Raw genomic sequence first — 25,010 nt, 5'->3', positions numbered from 1 at the left:
GGTCCATCTAGCCCAGTGTCCTGCTTCCAACAGTGGTCCCAACACAGTGAAGGTGACTCAAATAAAGTAATGAAGAGACAATATATCAGACGCTAAAAGTCTTTATTCAACAACATCCGAGACCTAGACATGAGTCATGTTTTGGCCTAAACGGCTTGCATCAGGAGTCTAGAAGGCAGACAAACAAGCATACTTCAGCAAATGGACTTAAAATTACATAAAAGATCTGAAAATACACAAAATGTGTGAATATTAACAAATTTACATACCATATTCAATCACATAAAAATACTTAAAAGATGTACATATAGGTAATAAGAAACTATTTAATGCACTGGTATAGCAAAAATGTCAGAGGGATATACACATCAAATCAAATTATTATAAAACTTCAAAATAAACGCTTCAAACACCAGTTTTTTCAAATTCTCCACTTTCATATACTCCGAGGAAGAAGAGGAAAGGAAAGTCCTTATGACCCTACAGGTATAACCACTTTTGAGGAACCTAGTCCTTACAATAGACAAGCCATAAGACAAAATTGCAAAAGCAACAGCCCCTTGCTGACCAGACGAAAAGGGCACACATAAAGCAGCCTCATGGGAATGCCATACCATGGTCTCCTCAGACAATCTGGAGCTCCAAGCACTACTATGCCCAAGGAAACACATAAAGGAAACTCTACACAGGCCACAGTTGAACCAAGGCATCTATTCCCTCAAAATACCACTCTCTTCTGCAACTGGGAGCTTTTACATTTTGAAAAGTAGACATGATATCAATGATTGGCCAACCCCAACACTGGACTATAGAGTTGAAGACAAGACTTTGTTCCTTCTTGGCAATTGACATATGCTACCTCTGTTACATTTCCCAATAACACTCACACCACTTTTCCCCAAAGAAGCAATTGAAACATCAGCAGCACTAAATGAATGACTCTCACTTCTAGGCAATTGATTGACAACCACTATCCCTGAGCAAACCCATCCATACAATGTGCCCCCCCCCCCCCACCCCAACTGCTGAGGCTGGCATCTATCATGATCACCAACCAATGGTGGAGGGGAGGGACTCCAAATCTATGCCTCGTTTCAAGTTGCTGGTGCAGAGCCCACCAAGCAAGACTGTGTTTCACTGAAAACAGGGGAGGCAGAATCTGAATTAGGTAATAAGACTTTGGAGATCAGTGGGAAAGAAAGGTGCTATGAAAGTTTAAGCTTTTGCTGTTGGTATTTCAGGTGCGTCAATGTGTTACTCCATTGGCCTTCGTGCAGTTCTTACAGGCTTATCATCCCACTAGGGTGCTGCGGTCTCAAGAGTTGAGTTTGCTAGTTGTCCCTTCATTTTATCAGGTGCATTTGGAGGAAGTTTGGAATATAGTTTTTGTTGTAGCTGGCCCTTGTTTGTGGAATTCTCTTCCTTTGGCTATACGCCAGCTTTCTTCTTTGTCTCAATTTAAGCAGTTAAAAACTTGGTTGTTCTGCAAAGCATTTGCTTGAGGGGGTGGGTGTTCAAGTTCTTTTTAAGGGTGGGTTTTTAGGTCCTTTTTGGGGTATTGGATATGTGTGTGGGGAGGGGGGGGGGGGGGTTGTAACGTTTTATGTGCTTTTATGTGTGTTATATTGTACCCTGCCTAGATGGCTGAATAGGCAGGTTATAAATGTATTAATTAAATAAATAAATAAATAAAATAAAGGGCCAGATAAGTGCCTGCACCAATGGCACCAAATGCCATGGACTTCAATAGCTGAAAGTAGTCCCACACCATTGGTTTACATTTGGTGCACAAGGCTGTGAATGGAAGCTAAATCTTTTTGATTTACTCATCCAGCAGGAAAAGATCCCTCATTTGGTGTTGAACTGTACCCCCAGATATTCTAGGAACTGAGTAGGGACTAGCTTGCTCTTTAAGGAGTTGACTACACAATTGAGTTCCTGGAGCAGTTGAACCATTTGCCTTGTGGTCTCTTCCTGAATGAGTATCACCAAGTACAGGTGCTCCAGGATTCTTTTCTTTTGCAAGACTGCTGGGACTACTACCATCACCTTGGAAAAGGTCCATGGTGTCCTGGTAATTGATAATATTGTCTGAGGCCTTAACATTCGAGAAAATGCTGATGTTTTTTCCTGATGAGAATGTGTAAGTATGCCTTCATGAGATCTAAAATATTCCCCTTGCCAACCTGCTACAACTACCAACTTCAGGTTTCCATACAAAAATGAGTAATTTGTAAGGCTCTATTTACCCCTTTGAAATCCAGAACTGAATGAAATGAACACTCCTTCTTGGGCACTACAAAGTAAATGGAATAACTTCCTGTCCCTCTCTGTTCCCTGGAAAGCAGAACTACCGCCTTCAAGCTTTTATTTCAAGGTGGTTCTTATCACCACCACCTTGACTCAAATGACAAGGGGACTTGAGCAACATCTTGGACAGAGGATGGGCAAACTCTAGGACTTAGCCCTCATGATCTACTTTGAGAATTAATTGATCTGAGTTTAACTGAATTCACCTATGGTAGAAATGTTGGTTTCTGCCTCCTACAGGAAAGGAATTACCAGAGCATGAGTCAGCAAAGTCTCGTTGCTGCCCCTTAACAGCTTTAAGAAGAGGCTTAAAGTGTATCTTTTTAGTAAATATGTTTTGAATAAAGTAAATTGGCTCTCATTCTTGTTGGTAACTTGATGCATGATCCTAGATGTATGGTCTAGTTCCTCTTGTTGTTATCCGCTTTGAACTAGATTGGGTAACAGTGGACTATAAGTTCTGTAACAGCCCCTGCAACACCTGACCTGGATTTCTGACTACCTCTGCAGCCATTATGAAAAGACTGACTTCTGCCCACTAATCAAAACCTCTGGGTGGCACTCACTCTAGCCTGTCTGTACCTTCTAAAGTCTCTGAAATGTCCCCTGGAGAATGCTTCCTAGGATGATGAATGTCCATGGTCATCTGAGAGCCTCAGCACTTTGGTATCATCCAGAGTCTTCACCAACGTCTCTAAAAAGAAGATTTTCCTTAAAAGGAAATTAAGCATAACCTAGGATATCATGTCTACTGATCAATTTCTTAGCCAGGGAAACCTTCTTACCATCATTCATAATGCATACCTTTGACAGAAGTATGTATTACGGCAGATGATGTTTAATGTGAGCAAGTGGGAAGTGATGCATGTGGGAAAGAGAAACCTGAATTATAGCTACGTAATGCAAGGTTCCACATTAGAAGTCACTGACCAAGAAGGGGATCTAGGCATCGCTGTTGATGATACGTTGAAACCCTCTGCGCAGTGTGCTGCGGCGGCTAAGAAAGCAAATAGAATGTTAAGTATTATTAGGAAAGGAATGGAAAACAAAAATAAGGATGTTATTATGCCTTTGTATCGGTCCATGGTGCGACCACACCTTGAATATTGTGTGCAATTCTGGTCACTGCATCTCAAAAAAGATATAGTGGAATTAGAAAAGGTGCAGAGAAGGGCGATGAAAATGATAAAGAGGATGGGACGACTTCCATATGAGGAAAGGCTAAAGCAGCTAGGGCTCTTCAGCTTGGAGGGGATATATGATAGAGGTTTATAAAATAATAAGTGTAGTGGAATGGGTAGACATGAAGTGTCTGTTTACTCTTGCCAAAAATACTAGGACTAGGAGGTATGCGATGAAGCTATAAAGTAGTAAATTTAAAACAAATCAGAGCAAATGTTTCTTCACCCAACGTGTAATTTAACTCTGGAATTCGTTGCCAGAGAATGTGGTAAAGGTGGTTAGCTTAGCGAGGTTTAAAAAAGGTTTGGAAGGCTTCCTAAAGGAAATGGACTAGGGGAAAATCCACTGCTTATTTCTGGGATAAGCAGCATAAAATGTTTTGTACTGTTTTGGGATATTGCCAGGTATTTGTGACCTGGATTGGCCACTGTTGGAAACAGGATGTTGGGCTTGATGGACCTTTGGTCTGTCCCAGTATGGCAACACTTATGTGCTTAAAACCGAAATTCAGTCAGCCTCTAGGTAAGAAATTTCAGATGTGATACAATATTTTAAATGCATCTTTTAAATGCAGGTAGACTGGATGGGTCAATTGGTATTAATCATCTTTCATCTACTATGCTACTATCAGGCCTATTTTTGAAAGAGAAGGGCACCCATCTTCCGACACAAATCAGGAGTAGGGCATCCTTCTCTCAGGGTCGCCCAAATCGGCATAATCGAAAACCGATTTTGGGCATCCTCAACTGCTTTCCATTGCGGGGATGACCAAAGTTCACGGGGGTGTGTCAGCAGCATACCAAAGGCGGGACTGGGGCGTGCTGAAGAGATGGGCATCCTCGGCCGATAATGGGAAAAAGAAGGCCGTCCCTGATGAGCACTTGGCCGACTTTACTTGGTCCATTTTTTTTTGCGACCAAGCCTCAAAAAGGTGCCCGAACTGACCAGATGACCACCGGAGGGAATCGGGGATGACCTCCCCTTACTCCCCCAGTTGTCACCAACCCCATCCCACCCTAAAAAAAAAACTTTAAAAAATTTTTTGCCAGTCTCAAATGTCATACCCAGCTGCATCACAGCAGTATGCAGGTCTCTGGAGCAGTTTTAGTGGGTGCAGTGCACTTCAGGCAGGCGGACTCAGGCCCATCCCCCCTACCTGTTACACTTGTGGTGGTAAATATGAACCCTTCAAAACCCACTGTGCCCACATGTAGGTGCCCCCTTCACCTCTTAGGGCTATGGTAGTGGTGTACAGTTGTGGGGAGTGGATTCTTTTGGGGGTTTGGGGGGCTCAGCACACAAGGTAAGGGAGCTACTGTATGTTCCTGGGAGCAATTTCTGAAGTCCACTGCAGTGCCCCCTAGGGTGCTCGGTTGGTGTCCTGGCATGTGAGGGGGACCAGTGCACTACGAATGCTGGCTCCTCCCACAACTAAATGGCTTGGATTTGGTCGTTTCTGAGATGGGCATCCTCGGTTTCCATTATCGCCGAAAACCGGGGACGACCATCTCTAAGGTCGACCTAAATGTTGAGATTTGTTCGTCCCCAACTGTATTATCAAAACGAAAGATGCATGCCCATCTTTTGTAGATAATACGGGTTTCCTACCCCTTCACGGAGCCGTCCTGCGAGGACGGCCCCAGAAAAACTTGGGCGCCCCGTTCGATTATGCCCCTCCACGGGGCCCTTTTACTAAGCCACGGTAAAAAGTGTCTGGCTCTGTTATCACATGGGTTTCCCACCCACTGCAGCCACTGTTAGCATGGCAGTACAATGGCCGCATTTGTATATTTTTCTGTAATAGGCACACACTAATTTCCCAATTAACGTGTGGTCATTACCATGGGAGTTCACTAGGCTACTCCCTTGCTAATTAGATGGTGTGCGTCAATGTACTTGTGCTACCCGATTAGTGTAGGGCACACCTAATCTTTACCCATAGACATGTCTCTTGCACCAAAAAACAAACAAAAAAACTGTTTTTAGCATGATATCAGTGCTTCCTGATTGGCATACTACCACAGGATGCCTCAGCGTATCCCACGGCAGTGTTTTTTGGAGCACGGTAGGCCTGCACTAGCCTACCGCAGTTTAGTAAATGGGCCTATATGTTACTAGCATTATTTATCCACTCTTACCCCTAGCTGAGATAACATTTAATCATCTGTCTAACCTCATGTGCAACTTTCTTTAAATGTCACCTTATTTTCTAACTCTTCTTAATCTCTTACCTATCTCTAGGTTCCATCTTTGCTTTTACCCTACGATATTAAAATGTTCTATTACGTGTTATGTTGACATTGTAAGTAGTATACTATGCCATACTTTGTATTGTTATTTGAATATTTTTACTGCTGTACTTGTCTATTGCTTATGTTTGATTTCTCACTATATACCACTTTGAGTGAATTCTTTCAAAAAAATACAATAAATAAATCCTAATAAATAAATAAATATACATATTCTCTTTAGCTAAGAATCAGTGTTACCCCCAGATGAACGAGGGATGTCAACACTTTTGCCGTCCAGGGTATAAGTCCTACTACTGCTCTTGTGCTGAAGGGTATGACCTTGCAGAAGATGACAAATCCTGCCTTCCAACAGGTACTGTAAGTATGGTACAATATCTGTGTAAAAGTCTTTCTCCAGGCCCAGGGCCAGTGTTAGAGATGCAGATGCCCTAAAGCCCAACGGAAGGCTGAATCTTCCAGTTTATGTCTTTATGTTTGTGCAGCGCTGCGTACGCCTTGTAGCGCTATAGAAATGCTAAATAGTAATAGTAGTAGTAGTAGAGGCTCCCTGATGGCATGGGGGCCCAGGACTGCTGCCTTGGTTACACCCCCTCATGCTAGTTCTATGTGGAAAGCAAAAGGCCTTCTGCAGAAGGTTACAGAGAAGAAAAAAATATATCTACTTCAGCTCTGTTTTGCTCTCTCATTGACAACTCCTCCTGGTGATTCACTGAGTCACTTATATAGATGTTAGACAATAGCCCACCTTGTATGAGACGGGCCAATAATAATTTACTCCCACGGCCACTCTAACTGGAAGTTTCGACATTATAGCCCATGGTGAAGGCCTGGGTAACCTTATTTTCATAATAACAGGGTCATTTACTAATAGTGTGCGATAACACTGTTAGAGCACATTACCTACTGCATGACTCAGTGCATATAAAATGGGCCTGCCAGTAGAAAAGTCATATTGTTCAGTGCTTTCACTGCCTGTGATAGACTGTAGCTTAAACCAGAGTATACAACATTAATGTGAAGACTCAGAACTCTTGAACCAAAATTTTCTTTAATGCAAATCAAACAAAAGAAAAATGACTTTAAATATGACAGAAGTGTTGAACAAGAGTTTCTGCCCAGCAGATTGGAGTCTGTCTCAACCAGATCTCTCTCACTGCAAAGATAAGCTGGGAGCTCTCAGCACTGTGCTGAAGAGTAATGTTGTAAATACTTTTAAATGGTAAAACCTGGTGATATTACAGTAGTTTGAGGGGGGGGGGGGGAAGCATGCAACAAGGTACAGCAAGTCAGTTTACAGTTCTTAGAAAAAGCATGCATGCAAATTCTCTCCACCCTACTGGAGAAAGTAGTGGACCCACTACAACCCAGCATACATAGGGACAAGGGTCAGACAACAGGAAAAATCCCATAAGGCATAGGGAGCAGGGACATCTGCTCAATAACAGCCTATCAGAGAGCACTGCAGGAAGACTAAGGGCTCTGTTTACAAAGGTATGCTAACGTCCTTTATCACGTGCTGTGTAGGAGCCCACAATATTCCTATGGGTGCCTACACAGCGCATGCTAATTTTTAGCGCACACTAAAAAACAGGGCCCTAAGTTTGAAGTCCAAAAGCACTTCCTGCCCTTCTTAAGGGCAAAAGCACTGCAAACTGTTACAAATAATGTAATCTGATATAAACAATGTCCAACATATACATATAAACAGGCAACCTGCCTCCATGCACATGGAGACAGAACATTATACGGACTTTAGTTCACTCAAAACAATAGCAAATGCTAAAGCAATAGCAAAAGATTATTAAAAAAAAAATAAATGCATGGTCTAAAGCTGTTCCAGTTGGATAGGCAGTGCCTTAAAAGGTGCAGGACAAAAGATTTTTTTTTCTGTTTTACTTACATGATAGCTTTTTAATTTATTTACAAGTTTCCCATATGTAGATATAAATATCATGAAATAAAAATTGAACATCACTAGAACAGCTTAAAAAGTATTATAGCTGGTACAAACCGCAGTTATAATCTCAGTATTTTGTGCTGATTTTTCTATACTGTTCTATACTATATAGATGGCAAAATTTCAGTGAGAACATCCTGTTTCTTGATCTTAACTGTTCATCTTAACTGTTGCTGTAATCTGCCTGTGGGAAGCCTCCAGCCCCAACTGATAATGTTGCAGGTTTGCTACATAGTTTGAGTAGCATATTTGCAGGTTTTTGTGATGCTTCACACAGTACAGTATCTGGCAGTGGAAGGATTTTGTGTTGCTGTTACTGAGGGAAAGGATATCCAAGCATTCTATTACAATTGTACCAAGGATAGTGAAAAGAAAACTAGGCAAAAGGAAAAATGGGAGGGGAGAGCAAGGCAATCAAAATACCCAGAGATGGGCATAGCTCTCAGAAAAGAGCATAAATCTTTTGAATTTTGAGCTCATAATTGGTGCTTTATATGCTGGGTTTTCTGCATTTAGAGTCAAAGTAAGCTCCTTTGAGCAGGGACTGTCCTTCTTTGTTAGACTGTACAGCGCTGCGTAACCCTGGTAGCGCTTTAGAAATGTTAAATAGTAGTAGTAGTAGTAGTAGTAGCCTAGGTACATTCCCCTTGGAAGATGTGCTAATCCCAATGAGACTCCAAAGCAGCTACCAGTGTCCCCTAGGCTTGGGGCGCATTAGCAGTGCCTTGTCTTTTCCAAGAATGTCTACTTGCACCTTCTCTGCTGTGGGATGGTATGGCCGGCCTACCCTTCTGATGCCTATTTTACAAACGTTTGTTCCCCCAGACGTCAAAACCTAGCTACGCCTCTGTTCTGTTCTCGGTCCTCTCCTGTTCTCCATCTACACTTTTCCCCTTGGCTCTCTGATATCATTTCATGGCTTTCAATACCATCTCTATGCTGATGACTCCCAAATTTACCTCTCTACTCCTGAAATCTCAACCAACATCCAGTCCAAGGTTTCAGCCTGCCTATCTGACATAGCTGCCTGGATGTCCCGTCATCTAAAACTTAACATGGCCAAAACTGAGCTTCTCATCTTTCCCCCTAAGTCTACCTCTCCTCTCCCCCCTTTCTCTCTTTCTGTGGATGGCACTCTCATTCTCCCTCTCTCATCAGCTCGTAACCTTGGGGTCATCTTTGACTCCTCTCTCTCTCCTTCTCTGCACATATTCAACAGATTGCCAAAACCTGTTGTTTCTTTCTCTATAACATTAGCAAAATGCATCCCTTCATCTCTGAGAACTCTGCCAGAACCGTTATCCACACTCTTATCACCTCTCGTCTTGATTATTGTAACCTGCTTCTCATCGGCCTCCCTCTTAGCCATCTCTCTCCTCTTTAATCAGTCCAAAACTCTACTGCGTGACTCATTTTCCGCCAAAGTCGCTAAGCTCACATTAGCCCCCTCCTTAAATCACTTCACTGGCTCCCTATCCGTTTCCGTATTCAGTTCAAGCATCTTTTATTGACCTATAAGTGTATTCACTCTGCTGCTCCCCAGTACCTCTCCACTCTCGTCTCTCTCTATGCCCCCCTCGAGTACTCCATTCTGTAGATAAATCTCTCTTATCCGTCCCCTTCTCCTCTACTGCTAATTCTAGACTCCATTCCTTTTGTCTTGCTGCACCCCATGCCTGGAATAGACTTCTTGAGCCTGTGAATCTAGCCCCGTCTTTGGCCGTTTTCAAGTCCAAACTTAAAGCCCACCTCTTTACCACTGCTTTTGACTCCTAACCACTAGTCACTTGCCCTGTCCTTCAACCTCACCTATTATTCCCTTACCCTTAATTGTTCTGTTTACCTGTCTTATCTAGATTGTAAGCTCTTTGAGCAGGGACAGTTTTTTTTGTGTATGGTGTACAGCGCTGCGTATGCCTTGTAGCGCTATAGAAATGATAAATAGTAGTAGTAGTAGTAGTAAAAGTAACAAATGTTATCCTGTACTCCTTTACAAGTAAAAGTAACAAAACTTTTACTTTAAGTGCAGAAACTAGTTACATTTTCTTAGCTACTATACAACACTGGTTGCCAGTGCCATTTTGAACTTGACGCTGGCAAGGGAAGTAGCTACTAAGGATGGCTTCTATTCTGTAGGATGGATTCTACCCTGATACCTCTAGTCCGAGGGAATTTGTGAGGTAGGGGCCTACAGGAGGGTAGGTGTGGCTTTTAGGGAGGTAGGTGTGTGCTGGGAGGTATGGCCATAGAGAGGGTGGGTTTTGGGAGGGGTATATACAGGGCCGTGCCAAGGGTCTCTGGTGCCCCCCTGCATACTGTCAGTTGGCGCCCCCCCCCCCCCCACATTTGTTACTACTACTTAGCGTTTCTATAGCGCTACTAGACGCAGCACTGTACATTTGAACATGAAGAGACAGTCCCTGCTCCATAGACCTTTCAATATACCAAACCTCCAACGCCAACCATCCGACTCCAACTCCTACTGACACTAGGCTTCAAAATGTTTTTTTATCTAAATCTAAACTACTGGACAAAAATATATATAAAGTAGGGCTGTACATTTAACGCATTTTAACACAATTAATGCATTAAAATTCTTAACTTGCATTAATCATTTTAACACATTAAATTGCGTCTAGCTGCTTGCTCCCGGTTCCGCTACCTACCTATCTTTCTCTCTTTCCTCCTCTCCCAGACTCTTCCTCCCTCTGGTATATTTTTCTCTCCTATTGTTGCCCCTTCCCTCCCCGATGGCCCTCCTAAAAAAAAAAAGGAATTAAGATTTTAAATTCAAATTTTAGCTTGGTTGTCTCTGGGAAAAACTAAGAGACAGCACAATATTAATTAACTGGAAAAATGAAGTGTCCAACTTCAAGAAGCCAATGGTGGATCTCTGATCTCTCTCTCTCAAATTGTCTCATCAACGGATTTCGTAAAGAAATCCACAAAAGCAAAACAGATCATTCATGTATCGAGCATCAGACATTTCCTCAATCATGTTGGTCAACAACCAGATGAGACGAACCTAACCTTCTGCTTCCGTCAGTCTGCAGCCAAACTCGCACAGGGGTACAGCACTGTTCAAGTAATCCCTGGATTATACATACACCATCTGCACAACGAGAGAGCGTGAACCAACTAATACCTGCACCAGCCCAGCACATTTATTATTTATTTCATTTCAATGCTTTAGACTGACTAATCATGTCCCTCGTGCACAACAGATGCCTGCACACCCTCCACTGCAGCCTGGCCGCTCACCAGCTCTGCTGGACACAGATTTTCTTAACTGTTTAATTACAACAGATTGGCAAATCCACGGACCAATCTCCAGCCATAACTCCTGAGGTTTAGAGCGGGTCAGATCCTCGTCTCTGTCCAGCAATGAGCACACCAAGACACGGCCCCAATCCAGCAGGCCTTGTGCTGAAGCAGCCATGTGTAACCGCGATGTTAGCGAGCGCTGACAAAGACCGCCAATGCAGAAAGCCACGCAGTACAAACACCCGCCGATGGCCCTAAGCTTGGCTTCTACCGCGAGACTAGCGAGAAAACATTTGTTCTCTTAAAGGCAAGTTTTTTGCCTTTTTCTTACCTTGATGATGAAAGGAGAAGGTTATTGCAAATGCATGACAGTCTTCGACCCCCCATATGAGGCAAGCTGCCATCACCGGCTTCAAATCGACCTCTCAGGGTGAACCAGCAGGCCATAGCGATAGGGAGAGCTTGTGCGCCGGGAGTGAAATTTCACTCAGTCCATGAGGGCCAGTGCCTCCACAACTGCTGCAATTTTCGGCGCCAGCGGGCTACAAAAACTGATGGAAGTCCAGCAGACGTGACCCTTTGAAAGCGAGGCTCCAAGGCGCATGGGAAGCAGGGTGGTGCCAAAGAGCCGAGCGCTGCGCGCGGGAAGGCAGCAGAAGCATGCGCATAAGCGCTAATGCACCGACGCGCCAACGCGGTAAGGTTTTTTTTTTTTTCATTTTGATTTTGAAATAGCACTGGATGGCAGCGCCCGGCGCAGCGCCCTTCTAGGCAGGCGCCCCCCTGCGGTGCTTACCCCGCTTACCGGGTTGGCACGGCCCTGGGTATATATGACTGAGAGACCATCAGGGAGAAGGGTGAGGGAGGGCAGCTCTGGAATTTGTGTGCCAGCCCCTTTAAATGGCTGTAGCTTAGGGAACAATGTTCTTGACTAGAAAAATAATGTCAGCATGTTCCTGGCATTATTTTTCCAGAAATAATGCAGCTTGTGGTGCTCGTTGCAAACTGTGTTTTTCAATTTACATAGTAATTAGATATTTCACGTGCATTTGCATGCTTTGTATTCTATTAGGGGCCCTTTTAATAAGCCGTGTACGCACCTATGTGCGCCCAATGTGTGTCAATTTGGAGTTACCGCCTGGCTACCGTGAGACCTGGGCAGTAATTTAATTTTTTTACATGCATCCACTATGCGCGCCAGAAAATAATTTTTATTTTCCTGTGCATAGCGGAAACCAGGCGGTAATCGTCATTCTACGCATGTAGATGATTATCACCCGGTTACCACATGGGACCTTACCGCTAAGTCAATGGGTGGCGGTAAGGACGCGCACCAATTTTTATTTTGTCGCACATCCATTTTCGGCAAAAATTTTAAAAAGGTCTATTTTACAGGTGCGCTGAAAATGGATCTGCATGTGCCCAAAACACGCAATACACTAGCGCAGCTCATTTTTTAGCGCACCTTAGTAAAAAGACCCCTTAGTGTTATTGCACTGTAGTTTAGATTTACACGCATTATGGTAATATAGCTCACGTGTTAAAGGGCAAACAACATGCATTATGGATGTAATGCACCTTAATAACTACCTCCCTAAATAAACAGAGCCATAATCAAAGGCTTACAGGCATATTTAATGCAATCCAAGTATGCAAGATATGCTAAAGTATTAAAGTAAACATCCACAATTAATTTTCATCTTTAAACTAGGTGAAGCATTTCACAAAGAGAAAATAAATAGAAAGAATGAGGGAGAATTCACCAGCCCATATGGGGAAGGAAGGAAAAGAATTTGCAAAATAAGAAAAAAAAAAGTTATTTAAAAGAATTAAACCAGTAGACAAGGAAAAACTGTGTAAAGAAGGAAATAAAGAGGGTTACTTCAGAAGCAACACAGAGATCAAAACCCGACATATGAATGATTAAGAAGAGGTGAATATAAACCTAAATACGAGACTGATAATTTCAGCACAAGATAGTGGACTACAAACAAGATAGTTCACATCCTTTAAAGAAGAAACTGTTGAAACAGGAAAAAAAAAACCCAGATTTTGTAGAACTGAACTGGAAAAAGTCACACATCTCATCACTGGGTATGAACGACTGATGTGAAAACACCTGCATACAGAACAGCACAATAAGGTAGCGTGTCTCCTCCACTTGAAACCATGTAAAAAAAATGCAACATTGCTGTGTCAGATAAACACTGGTATCATGACCCTGATTAAATTGTGGTGAAGGAAGTTGTGACACTTTGGACATTTCTCTATTATTAAAAGAAGTGTCAGTCCCAAGTGACTGTACTAGATATGGAGACAGAGAAGATCATTAAGTACTATAAATGCAATTAAAGACCAAGAAAATGTGGTGGAAATTTCCTGAAATTGTCCCAGTTGTATTGGGTGTCACCAGTTTGATTAAATAGAATCCAAGTACATCTTGATATGTTGACTGTATATATTACAAGTTATGAATACCACGAGGAGGCTTTTTTGGCACAATTCAAGATGAGCATTAGCAGTGAATATAAAAGACTGAGATAATCTAACATATGCAAGCACAGAAGCATTCCTTTCATGTTATGCAAAAAATGAACCTATTTGAAGACATAACCAAAGAGAATGAGGGGGAACATATCAACAATGGCCCTTGTTAAAATGGGTTATTTTATAAGTCATGATATTTTAGCACAGGGTCTCAATGCACAAAATGGATTATATGCTAAAATAATACAACTTGTGGCAAAACAACCCACCTTAATGGTAGCCCTTATTGATAACTTCTCCCTTTAGTCCAGAGCATAATTTTTGTGCATTGGAATTTTGCAGTAAAAAGGACCTCAGATATATTATTATTAAAATTTGTGTCAAGTTTTATGTAAAACAACCAAAGGGTGTTGATGACACTGTATAAGTCATTGGTGAGGCCCCACCTGGAGTATTGTGTTCAGTTTTGGAAGCCGTACCTTGTGAAGGATGTAAAAAGAATTGAAGCGGTGCAAAGAAAAGCTACGAGAATGGTAAGGGATTTGCGTTACAAGACGTATGAGGAGAGACTTGATGACCTGAACATGTATACTCTGGAAGAAAGGAGAAACAGGGGTGATATGATACAGACGTTCAAATATTTGAAAAGTATTAATCCGCAAACGAACCTTTTCCGGAGATGCAAAGGAGGTAGAACGAGAGGACATAAAATGAGATTGAAGGGGGGCAGACTCAAGAAAAATGCCAGGAAGTATTTTTTCACGGAGAGAGTAATGGATGCTTGGAATGCCCTCCTGCGGGAGGTGGTGGAAATGAAAACAGTAACAGAATTCAAGCACGCGTGGGATAAACATAAAGGAATCCTGTTCAGAAGGAATAGATCCTAAGGAGCTTAGCCAAGATTGGGTGGCACAGCCGGTGGCGGGAGGCGGGGATAGTGCTGGGCAGACTTATACGGTCAGTGCCAGAGCCGGTGGTGGGAGGCGGGGCTGGTGGGTGGGAGGCGGGGATAGTGCTGGGCAGACTTACACTGTCTGTGCCCTGAAAAGGACAGGTACAAATCAACGTAAGGTATACACAAAAAGTAGCACATATGAGTTTATCTTGTTGGGCAGACTGGATGGACCATGCAGGTCTTTTTCTGCCATCATCTACTATGTTACTATGTTACTATTAATAGTATTAGTAATAGTATTAATTTATTTTTGTGACCCTACAGCCAATCAGGTTTTCAGGATACCCACAATGAAGATGTACAAGACCAATCTAAAAGTCCTCAGTTCCCAGTGTCTCTCTATTTTTGTAAACTACCTTGTCATTAACACTAACCCCCTAATTCTATATATGGTGCTCAAAGTTGCTCACACAGTTTATTCAATGAGCCAATTAATGTCAATAATCAGGCACAAACCATCAATTATTAGTGCTAATTGGCACTAATTTGAATTTATGCATGCGTGTTTGTAGTCAGTAATCTATAAAGATGCATGCACAAATTTTACTTGTGGATCCAAAAAGGGGATGTGGCCAAGGAAGGGGCATGGGCAGGTCAGGGGCATTCCTAGAATTTGTGCACAGTGTTATAGAATAAGGCAGATCCATGCCTAATTTAGGCAGTAGGATTTACATCAGGTTTCAGTTGGTGTAAATCTTCACGCCTAAAATTAGGTGCAGATACCAGTGCTAAGTACTGTTCTATATACGATGCCCAACTTTGAGCGCCGTTTAAAGAATAGTGTTTGGTGCTCATTTTTTAATAGAATGTAGCCCTAAATGTGGTATATCTACTAAATAAACCTAAACCAAAATAGCCTTGCATATTGACTATAAGCATGCTGAAAGCTACACTGGTTGTGAGGGTCATTAGGACAGGTCTGGGACATCCTATCATAGTCCATAAAATATAGACAGCCTAAATATAAAAAGGTTTTATCATGGGTACAGAATGAGGAAATAATTATAAGATCAAGAACCAAAATTTTCATGGAACTCAAAGTCAGTGACCATCAACAGAAGTCAAAGAGATGCAACATAATTTTATATTCTTTTATCCTATAAAAAGCTTTGCATTTAAATGTCTCAGAAATATGCTTCACTGTAGGAGGACATATTTAATTTGATAATTTGATTGAGTTTTGGGCTGGTTGAACAGAGTGGAGGGGATGCTGTTGTTTTATGTGTTTTATTTACTTTGCTATGCATTTTAAATTTGGTAGAAATTGTGCTACATGTATTTTACTCTCCTTTAAGTTGCCTTAAGCAGGTTTTGTAGAAGTGGTCAATAAAAATAATTTATATATTCAAATTTAACATTGTAGATCCATATGCCTGTGGAAGAATTTTAGCTCCTGATGTTAGTATGGAAACAAAGACAACCAGTGCCAAGCAGACTCTTCAAAACAGATTTCCATGGCAGGTAATAGGCTTAAATATTCACCTTTTTGAGGGGCCCTTTTTACTAAGCCACATATGCACACCCAACGTACGTCAATTTTGAGTTACTGCCCAGCTACCACATGGCCCTTGCGGTAATTTCATTTTTGATGAGTGTCTGCTATGTGCGCCAGAAAAATGGATCTGTGTGCGCCCAAAACACGCACCTACACTTGCGCAGCCCATTTTTCAGTGCACCTTAATAAAAGGGCCCCTGAGATCTTTATAACACTTGTCTTATAAATCCAAAGGGTGTGCTCATCATTTCTGATTTACTATAATAAGGCACCACGTATCCAGAATGGTAGGAGGGTGGTGGTAGAGGGAGGAGGAGGTCGATTTTGGATTTAGCACCTGCCTTTCTCAGATGTTCAAGGTGAGCTACATTCAGGTACAGTAGATCAGGATCAAGACCCTTTTGAATAATGAATGTCACAAAATATGTAAATTTTTTAGGATAGTGTCATTTATTTTTATATATCATTTCTCCAAAAAGCCACAAATGATTTACAGTAAAATATAATCCAATACAAGCATGAGGAATCAATACAAACCTAAACTATCTCCTATTCATCGCTGTCCCTCCATCCTCAACCCATCCCCAGTTCTCACCAGCAATCATAGCCCATAGACCAGCTGAAATAGCCATGCTTTACAATGTTTATATACATGTAAAATACTGGCAATATCTTTCACCTCATTAGGAAATTTAGGACCCACATAGGAAAAGGCAGTCTTCCACATTTCACTCAATATTATACTTTCTTGTCTTTCCAACCAAATCTTTTGAGACAAAAAAGCCCTAATCAGTCTATATTGCCTAATATGAACCATTAGTACCTCATGAGCTAATCCTTGTAAAACCTTAAAACACTAAAATTTAAAATGAATACTTTGCTTTATAGACAAATGGTGACATTTCCTTAAAACGGGAAGAATATGTTCATATAATGTCATACCTATTAGTTACTCTTATGGCAATACTCTGAATTAACTGCATATTCCACAGTTGATATTTAGGTAATTCCACATACAAGGTGTTCCGATAGACAAGCTGAGAAATAATGTATGCATGTACTAATGTGGCCAACTCTACCTACTCAAAATAGGAATGTTATTAAGGAATATTTCACAAATAATATCAGTATGTCTTCATCACTGCAGCAATCTTTTTCTTATTTGTCAATAAAACACCACTTTAATCTCTTCCAAGCTTTCAAAACCTGATCTGCCAGCCTAATGCCTGGGCAGTCAAAAGCCTGGCCCGGTGCAACCATAACAGCTCTGTTTTTGAATGGTTAAGCTTCAATTTACTAATCTATAACCAGCTCTCAACTTCTCTCAACCCCTGATTAAACCTACTCACAAACTTCATCCTTATCCTCAGACCACATACAAAAATCTGGATATCATCTGCATACATGTGAAACGATAATCCTAGATTATTTAACAAATTTGCTAAGGATTACATTAAACAATACTAGGGACAAACTAGATTTCTGAGGTACCCAACACTCCTTTGGCCTAAAAGGAGAATACATCTACCCCTATCTAACTTGCTGCATTGGGTCCTAGCAAAAAGGGTCTAAACCAATCCAACAGTTTGCACTACACTTATATTTTCCAGTTGCAGCTTAGAGATTCAATACCATCATTTTCATCTCTTTTCTTGATACAGCACTCTGCACATCCCATCTACAAGACCTACAGATGTGGTCTCTACTCTGTATCCTGCACAACAGTCCACCTCTCCAGTTCCTAGAACATCCACCATTTCTAAATGGCTCACCAAATATGCTCAAGACGTTTCCCCACAAGTGGGAGCTGACTAACCTGCTTATTTTCAAAGGAGAAGGCCGGCCATCTTCCGACACAAATCGGGAGATGGCCGGCCTTCTCCTAAAGCCGGCCAAATTGGTATAATCGAAAGCCAATTTTGGCCGGCTTCAACTGCTTTCTGTCGCAGGGCTGGCCAAAGTTAAAGGGAGCGTTTTGGCAGGGTACGGAAGGAGGGATGGGGACGTGGTTACGAGATGGCCGGCTTCGGCCAATAATGGAAAAAAGAAGGCTGGCTCTGATGAGCACTTGGCCGGCTTCACTTGGTCCATTTATTTTTAAGGCCGCCTCAAATAAGTGCCCGAACTGACCAGATGACCACCGTAGGGAATGGGGGATCACCTCCCCTTACTCCCTCAGTGGTCACCAACCCCCTCCCACCCAAAAAAAAAGTTTTTTACATTTTTGTGCCAGCCTCAAATGTCATACCCAGCTCCATCACAGCACTATGCAGGTCCCTGGAGCAGTTTTTAGTGAGTACTGCAGTGCACTTCAGGCAGGCGGACCCAGGCCCACACCCCGCCACCTGTTACACTTTTGGTTTGATAAATGTGAGCCCTCCAAAACCCACCCGAAACCCACTGTACCCACATATAGGTGCCCCCCTTCACCCATAAGGGCTATGGTAGTGGTGTACAGTTGTGGATAGTGGGTTTGGGGGTTTTGGGTGGGGCTCAGCACACAAGGTAAGGGAGCTATGCACCTGGAAGCAATTTGTAAAGTCCACTGCAGTGCCCCCTAGGGTGCCCGGTTGGTGTCCTGGCATGTGAGGGGGACCACTGTACTATAAATGCTGGCTCCTCCCATGACCAAATGGCTTAGATTTGGCCGGGTTTGAGATGGCCGCCATTAGTTTACATTATCGGCGGGAAACCAATGGTGGCGATCTCTAACGCCGGCCATCTCTAACGCAGGCCCAAATGTTGAGATTTGGCCGGCCCCGACCGTATTATTGAAATGAAAGATGGCCGGCCATCTTGTTTCGATAATACGGTCAGGTATGCCGCTTTATGGGGCCGGCCTTAGAGATGGCCGCCCATGTAGATGGCTGGCCCTGTTCGATTATGCCCCTCCAATTGACCTAAAAATATCCATCTTAAAATAACCAATAGAAAACTCCTTAGGATTTAGGGTGACTACTGCTCTTGTATCCAATTTTAGGATCATAGATGTTTCCAGATAATTGATAAGAGACCACAGTTTGTTCAGGATTAGAGTTTCTGATTCATGGATCTTGAAATAAATGGTGCTTTATTGTACTTAGTTACTTCTATATGTACCTGCTCTGATTGTACCTATGCTATAACATTATATAGCTTAATTGTCTCAGTTCATTGTTTTGACCACTAGACTACTCCCAGGTTGGATAACCGAAGAAAGAGGATTGCCTGGGGTAAAGTAGGGAAAGGGTCATGTGAGACCAGGGATAAAGCACCCCTTAAACTAGATATACCCCCCAAACCTTCCTTCTAGAGCTGGCCCTGGTAGTTCTGGGTGTTGTGCAAAGACCACAGTTTGATTCCCAGCCTAGGCTCCTCCTTTGGCCTCCTCGTGCTGTGGATACTGCAATGGCAGTATTCACAGCCCTTGAGTGGGAGTCCCAGTCATCACTCAGCAGTGACATTTAGTGCAGGTACATAACAAGGGGGTGGGTGAGTCGGGCAAAGCTCATGAGACACGGAAAAATGACTGAAATGCAAGTTTGGACTACCAGCAGAAGAAAAGACAGGAAGACCACCACTGTGCTACCATCCAGGCTGGGGAAGGAAAAGGGAAGAATGTGAAAAAGGATTGAGGATCAGGGTGCAGAGGATGGAGAGAAAAGAGAGTAGAAAACAAGACAGGGGTGAGGAGACAGGACAAATACACTTGCTTGGCCCAGGTACTAAAAAGCCTAATTACATCTCTGATCTAATAATTTGCTTAAGAACACATGGTACAGCTTTCAAAGAGAACCACTGCCTGTCTGAGTGGACTTGATAAGGGAAGTAGTAAAAACACAAATGGATTTGAATTAAAGCTTTCATGGCAAGTGTAGTCTTAGCTGGGTCAAGTTCCAATTTAGATGGACACCAAAAGGACACATGAGAACTGCAGGACAAAAAAAGAAGAAACGAAGAGTCAAAATTATAGAGCATATATTATATGATTCATTTAATAATTATTAAGAAATATTTGATGAAAATGTGTTACAAAATAATGGTCAAGCACACTATAGAAAAAAAGAATTTTAATACCAACTTTCTTCAAAATATGAGCCAAAACTTCAGCAATGAGAAATAAATGTCTTTATATGTATTGAGTTTTACAGCAATTTTGCAAGTTTTGTGGCTTGTCTTGTACTTTAGGTCTTTTGCAGCATAATAAAATATGTTGGGACTTTTTATTTTTTTTTTTCAATTGAATAATTATTTGAAGTTGTTTCATTGGTTGCTATTTCTTGATTCTACTTTTCTTGTATATATCATTACATACACCAATTCTTTGTTTTCAAAGGTGCTGATAATAAACTCAGATGGAAAGGATTTCTGTAGTGGTGTTATACTAAACCAGAACTTTGTGCTGACTACAGCTGCATGTGCCCAGAAAAATAACCCAAGTTCTGTCGAGGTTGTTGCAGGTAAAGGGTAACATAGTCAGTTTTTCAATGTTTTCATATTTGGCAACCTTAAAGCCGAGCTGGCTTTTCAGGGTATATGACCTGTGCAGCAACACAGGGCATGCTGTTTAAGGAGGTGGCCCAATTCCGGCTGTCCTCCACCATGTCCTTCCACCCCATTTGGGTAGAAAGGAAAGACAAAAGGGGCTTGGGGGATGATGATGCTGAGCAGTGGACTGGATAGGGGAATGAGAAGGGGATGCTGGGTAGAAGGAGAAAGAAAGAGGAGTGCTGTGCTGAAGCTGCCACCACTACCAGAGGCAGAGCTGTGTGAAAGCTGCCATCATCGAAGAAGAGGTGTCAATTTCAGTTTTTTCACATGGCACCAATTAGCCTTTTTTTTCAGCAACTTGCTTGAAGAACCATATCAGTTTCCTTTTTCTCTTGCTTTTATTTACTCTCCTTACATAAAGGTTTGTAGCCATATTTATAGCTCCTTTCAGCCTGGACCACTGCCTTTCCATTTCTTGTATGTCCTCCCAGTCCATCGGCTCTTTCTTCAGGTATTCCCCCATTTTACTAAAGTTAGCATGGTTGAAATCCTGGACTTGGAGTCTGAGTGGCTACCTTCCACTTTAGCTGTTATATCAAAACTAAACTGTTTGATGATCACTGCTGCGCAGGTGGGCACCCACTCAGATATTAGACACAGTTTCCCTATTTGTGAACACCAGATCAGTGTCGCTCCTTCTCTCGTGGGTTCCATCACCATTTGTATGAGCAGAGCACTTTGAAAGGCATCCACGACCTCTCTACTTCTTTCTGATTCTGCAGATGGAAGTTTCCAATCCACATCTGGCAGGTTGAAATCTCCCAGCAACTTCTTTCTCCTCTCTCTTCTTTCCCAACTTTTGATATCTATAACCAGATCTTTATGTAGTTCCTCTGATTGTGTCGGAGGTCTGTAGACAACACCCATGTGGAAAGAGGCTCCATCATCTCTTTTCAAGGTGATCTATATCCCTTCTTCCTTTCCCCAGGCCCCTGACATTTCAGTCACTGTGATATTGTTTCTCACATACTAGTTTGCAACAGTTGAGGACTAGAGTGGCCTTGCACTAATTTAGGGGACAAATTTAAAACTTAGCATGTGCACACTTTTCACTATGTGGTCTTTGTGGATTTTCAAAGCAAAGGTACACACACATTTTCACTTTGAAAATTGCCCCAGGAAAACCCATGTGCACATATTTACCCCTGGTATCTGGTGTGCATGTTTTTTTTTTTTTTTGGGGGGGGGGGGGGATTAAATATACATTTCAGTGTTCAAAAGTATGCATATAAGTGTACACTTCCCTGCAATTTCACCCTCAGGAATTCCTCTGCTCACTATGGAAAATGTACATACCTACAGGCTGTACACATATTTAATGTGTGGAAAATCTTTATAGAAAGCCATTGTGTAGGTAAAGCACTGCTGTACCCATAGAATGGCTGTTACAACCGGATGACAAATCTAGGAGTGGGGAACACCAGGGACCATTGCAGCCTAGACAATGGTCCCTGGTGTTCCCCACTCCTGGATTTGTCATCCAGACAAATCTAGACGCTGCGAGTATTCACCTTTCCTTATGGATTGAGCCCTTGGTATTTAGAAGTTGCCAGGACTTAAAGCATGAGCCAAGATAATAGAAAGCTGGAGAAATACAGGACTGAAGGCCAGAAACATGACCAGATAAGCTGGGTCAACACCAATGAATCAGGAACAGTACAGAATCGACAGGCAAACTCATAATCAGGAAATAGGCACTGGTCGGGGCTGATGGAACAGGTTCATAAATGGTAGACAAATATCAGTAACAGAAGACAAACAGAAATAGCAGTGCACCCAGAAACACGAGATCTATAAAGGGGAAAGGTTGAATGGGAGATCTCAACTTTATATGATACATACTGCAAAGAAAAAACAAATATATAAACAGTTTACAATAAATCCAAAAAAGGAAAAGAGTAACTAAAAAGCCAAACTGAGAATTACAAGAGTATAAAAATACAATTCATTCCTTAATGCTGCCAATAGAACAATGTAGTAAAGAAGAGGGGTGGAACACAATAGGAAGGTTATGAAACACAAGGCACAAGTGTATAAAATTATGACTTGTAAGCTGTCATGAGGCACACCACCAACGGGGACCACAACTCCAATGTATTATTCCAAAAGGAAGGCTTGGGTATAATAAGTTTTTTAGTACAAGTTTAAATTTATCAAATAGCTTCAGGGAACCAATCAAAGCAATCTACATCATCAGGATTTGACCTGTGATGAAATAAAAGGGCAGCAGGAAGCCATATCTCATTTCTTATGTGAGGACAGCATTGTGGGGGGGGGGGGGGGGGGGAGAGTGTAACCATGGCTTTGAAAATTATCTTCTTCGCTAGTTTTGAATGCATAAATTATGGTACATTTTACTGGCCCAGCCCCATAATGCAATATTTATCATACTGATAAATACAGCAGACCTGAACTCTAAAGAACAGTATTGTCATGAAATGTCAGCCATCTGATTTTTGAGGGCATGAGTTGTGGCTTTTGTAGCACATGATATAATTGTTCTTAACACTGGCTAACTCACTTACTTTATAGGAAAAATCCAAGACCATGAACCAATGTTTAGTAAACAGATAATCCAAGTGAAAAACATACATGTACATATGAGGTATGTGGCAGAAACTGGCGAGAACAACATTGCACTTCTTCAACTCCACACAAACCTCAACTACAGTGACTACTGTCTTCCCATCTGTATTCCTGAGAGAGACTTTGCTGAATATGTACTGATGCCGGAGAACTCGGGCATAGTCAGCAGCTGGAAGCTTCAGGAGGAAGGACAGCTGCAGGGATCCCTCATTCAATTCCAGGTCTCACCTCTTGAAAAAGAGACCTGTGAAAACATCCTCAACATCACTCATACGAACAGAGTGTTTTGTGGGACTTCACAAGAACTTCTAAATGGCCGCCTGGCTGGAGGAAGCCATTTTGCTGTGGAGCATAAAGGTACATGGTTTCTGATAGGAATTCTGGGATCTTGCCCATCGGAGCTGAGTAATTTAGAAACATTTGTTTTCACTAAAATTTCAAGATACATCACTTGGTTACAGAAAGCCATGAAAGATTTAATAGCACAATCAAAAAATTAGTGGGGGTGATGTTTTATTGCTTGAGATAAATTACCCACTATCTTTGCCAACTAAGTCTACAGTTAAAGATCTTTTTAAAAAATTTGTTGTCGACGTGTGCATACTTGCACATAGTAACTGTTGAAGAAAATGATTCTTTAGTTGGCATGCTCCTCTTGTGGGATTTGTTGAAATTGTTTTTGAGGACTCAGTACAATGGCTTCTGTGTTATCTTGGTTTATCCATGTCATATAGTGATACAACATATATTTCAAGGCCACTAGGCCCTGCCTGTTAAGACATCACTGTAGCCAATATAATACATCAACACGTGTGCTATTCTAACTTTCTTTTTGGAATATAAATATCACAGAAAATAGAAAGATATCATTCAATACAGAGAAATCTGTTTTGACACTGGAACTATTATCAGTGCAACTGTCACACAAGGGAATGGCAAATCTGATGTCAAACATGATAAATTTGATAAAAAATGTCACAATTGTAGCTCTAATATTTTTGACTAAAAGAACCTAGAGTGTGTTATTTGGGCCAAATTTTCAGAATGGTCTATTTCCACTACACTTCCTTCAAGATAGATTTTAAAGAAGGAAGACGGTAAGCATTCTCCTTATGTAACTTTTCAGCACTTTTCAACATGACCCTTTCAAAATCACGTTGACATAAGTGAGGTCATTTTCAAAATGGTAAATTCAGGGCCCAGGGATGGGTTTTAACCAAGATTTGGCATGAATTAGCCCACTCGAAGGGATGTTGTTTGCAGATGGACAGACTAAATGACCCATAGTCAACATTGTGATGTGTTGAAAGAATCTTAAACAATAGGAGACAATTTTTTAGCCCCCAATCCAAATAAAAGGATCACGCCGACAGTACTGGTCAGTTTGGGGCCTCAGTTTAAATAAGGCACATGGATCCAATACTATAATCACAGCCTCTGGGTTTTGACAACAATTATGTGACACACAGCCTCTGGGTTTTGGCAGCAATTATGTGACACATTTGCATACATTTGGATGGATCTGTATATTAATGTTAATTTGTGTTTATAAAAATAAAGTTATTTTCTTGACATGTCTTATATATCTTGTTAATTTCTTTGGTTCTTTCAAGGTAAGTATAAGGGGGAGAAAAAAGGGGGGTAATGGAGTTGACTTTGAAGGGAGTTGGAGAAGACAGCACAGGGAAGAGGTGAAGAAGGATAGGGGATTGAGAACACAAAGGAAGGAGAGGTGAATGAAGATATGGGGGGAGGGGCCTTAGGGCTGACTGGGTGGATTGGACTGTTTCTCTTTTATATTTCAGACTTGCTTTGTGCTTATGCTGCTGAACTAAACTTATTCTTTATTCTTTTCCTTTGAAATAAACTTTCTTTTTATTTCTAAGTAACTTGGGAGTTCTTGTTTTTTATTTTGTATAAGATATAAGGTTAAGGACCAGGCTGGTGAGTGCTTCAGCTATCAGCTGAGGTAGGTTTGTTGGGGAGATTGCC

At 41.7% G+C, this 25,010-nt stretch overlaps 1 protein-coding gene across 1 annotated transcript in view; it reads left to right on the top strand.

Moving 5' to 3' along the window:
* The window catches only part of PROZ (protein Z, vitamin K dependent plasma glycoprotein), a 45,438-nt gene extending 20,839 nt beyond the window's left edge, over window positions 1-24,599 (top strand). Inside the window, exons 5-8 of the mRNA XM_030201521.1 lie at window positions 5,965-6,096; window positions 15,771-15,868; window positions 20,218-20,341; window positions 22,965-24,599. Coding sequence (XP_030057381.1) covers window positions 5,965-6,096; window positions 15,771-15,868; window positions 20,218-20,341; window positions 22,965-23,518 — 908 coding nt within the window. The 3' untranslated portion in view covers window positions 23,519-24,599. The remainder of the gene's footprint in view (window positions 1-5,964; window positions 6,097-15,770; window positions 15,869-20,217; window positions 20,342-22,964) is intronic.
* Window positions 24,600-25,010: the final 411 nt, after the last annotated feature.

The sequence above is a fragment of the Microcaecilia unicolor genome, chromosome 4 (genome assembly GCF_901765095.1).
Source record: "Microcaecilia unicolor chromosome 4, aMicUni1.1, whole genome shotgun sequence".
In the NCBI taxonomy this organism is placed as follows: domain Eukaryota; kingdom Metazoa; phylum Chordata; class Amphibia; order Gymnophiona; family Siphonopidae; genus Microcaecilia; species Microcaecilia unicolor.
This window is presented reverse-complemented; position numbering and strand designations above follow the sequence as displayed.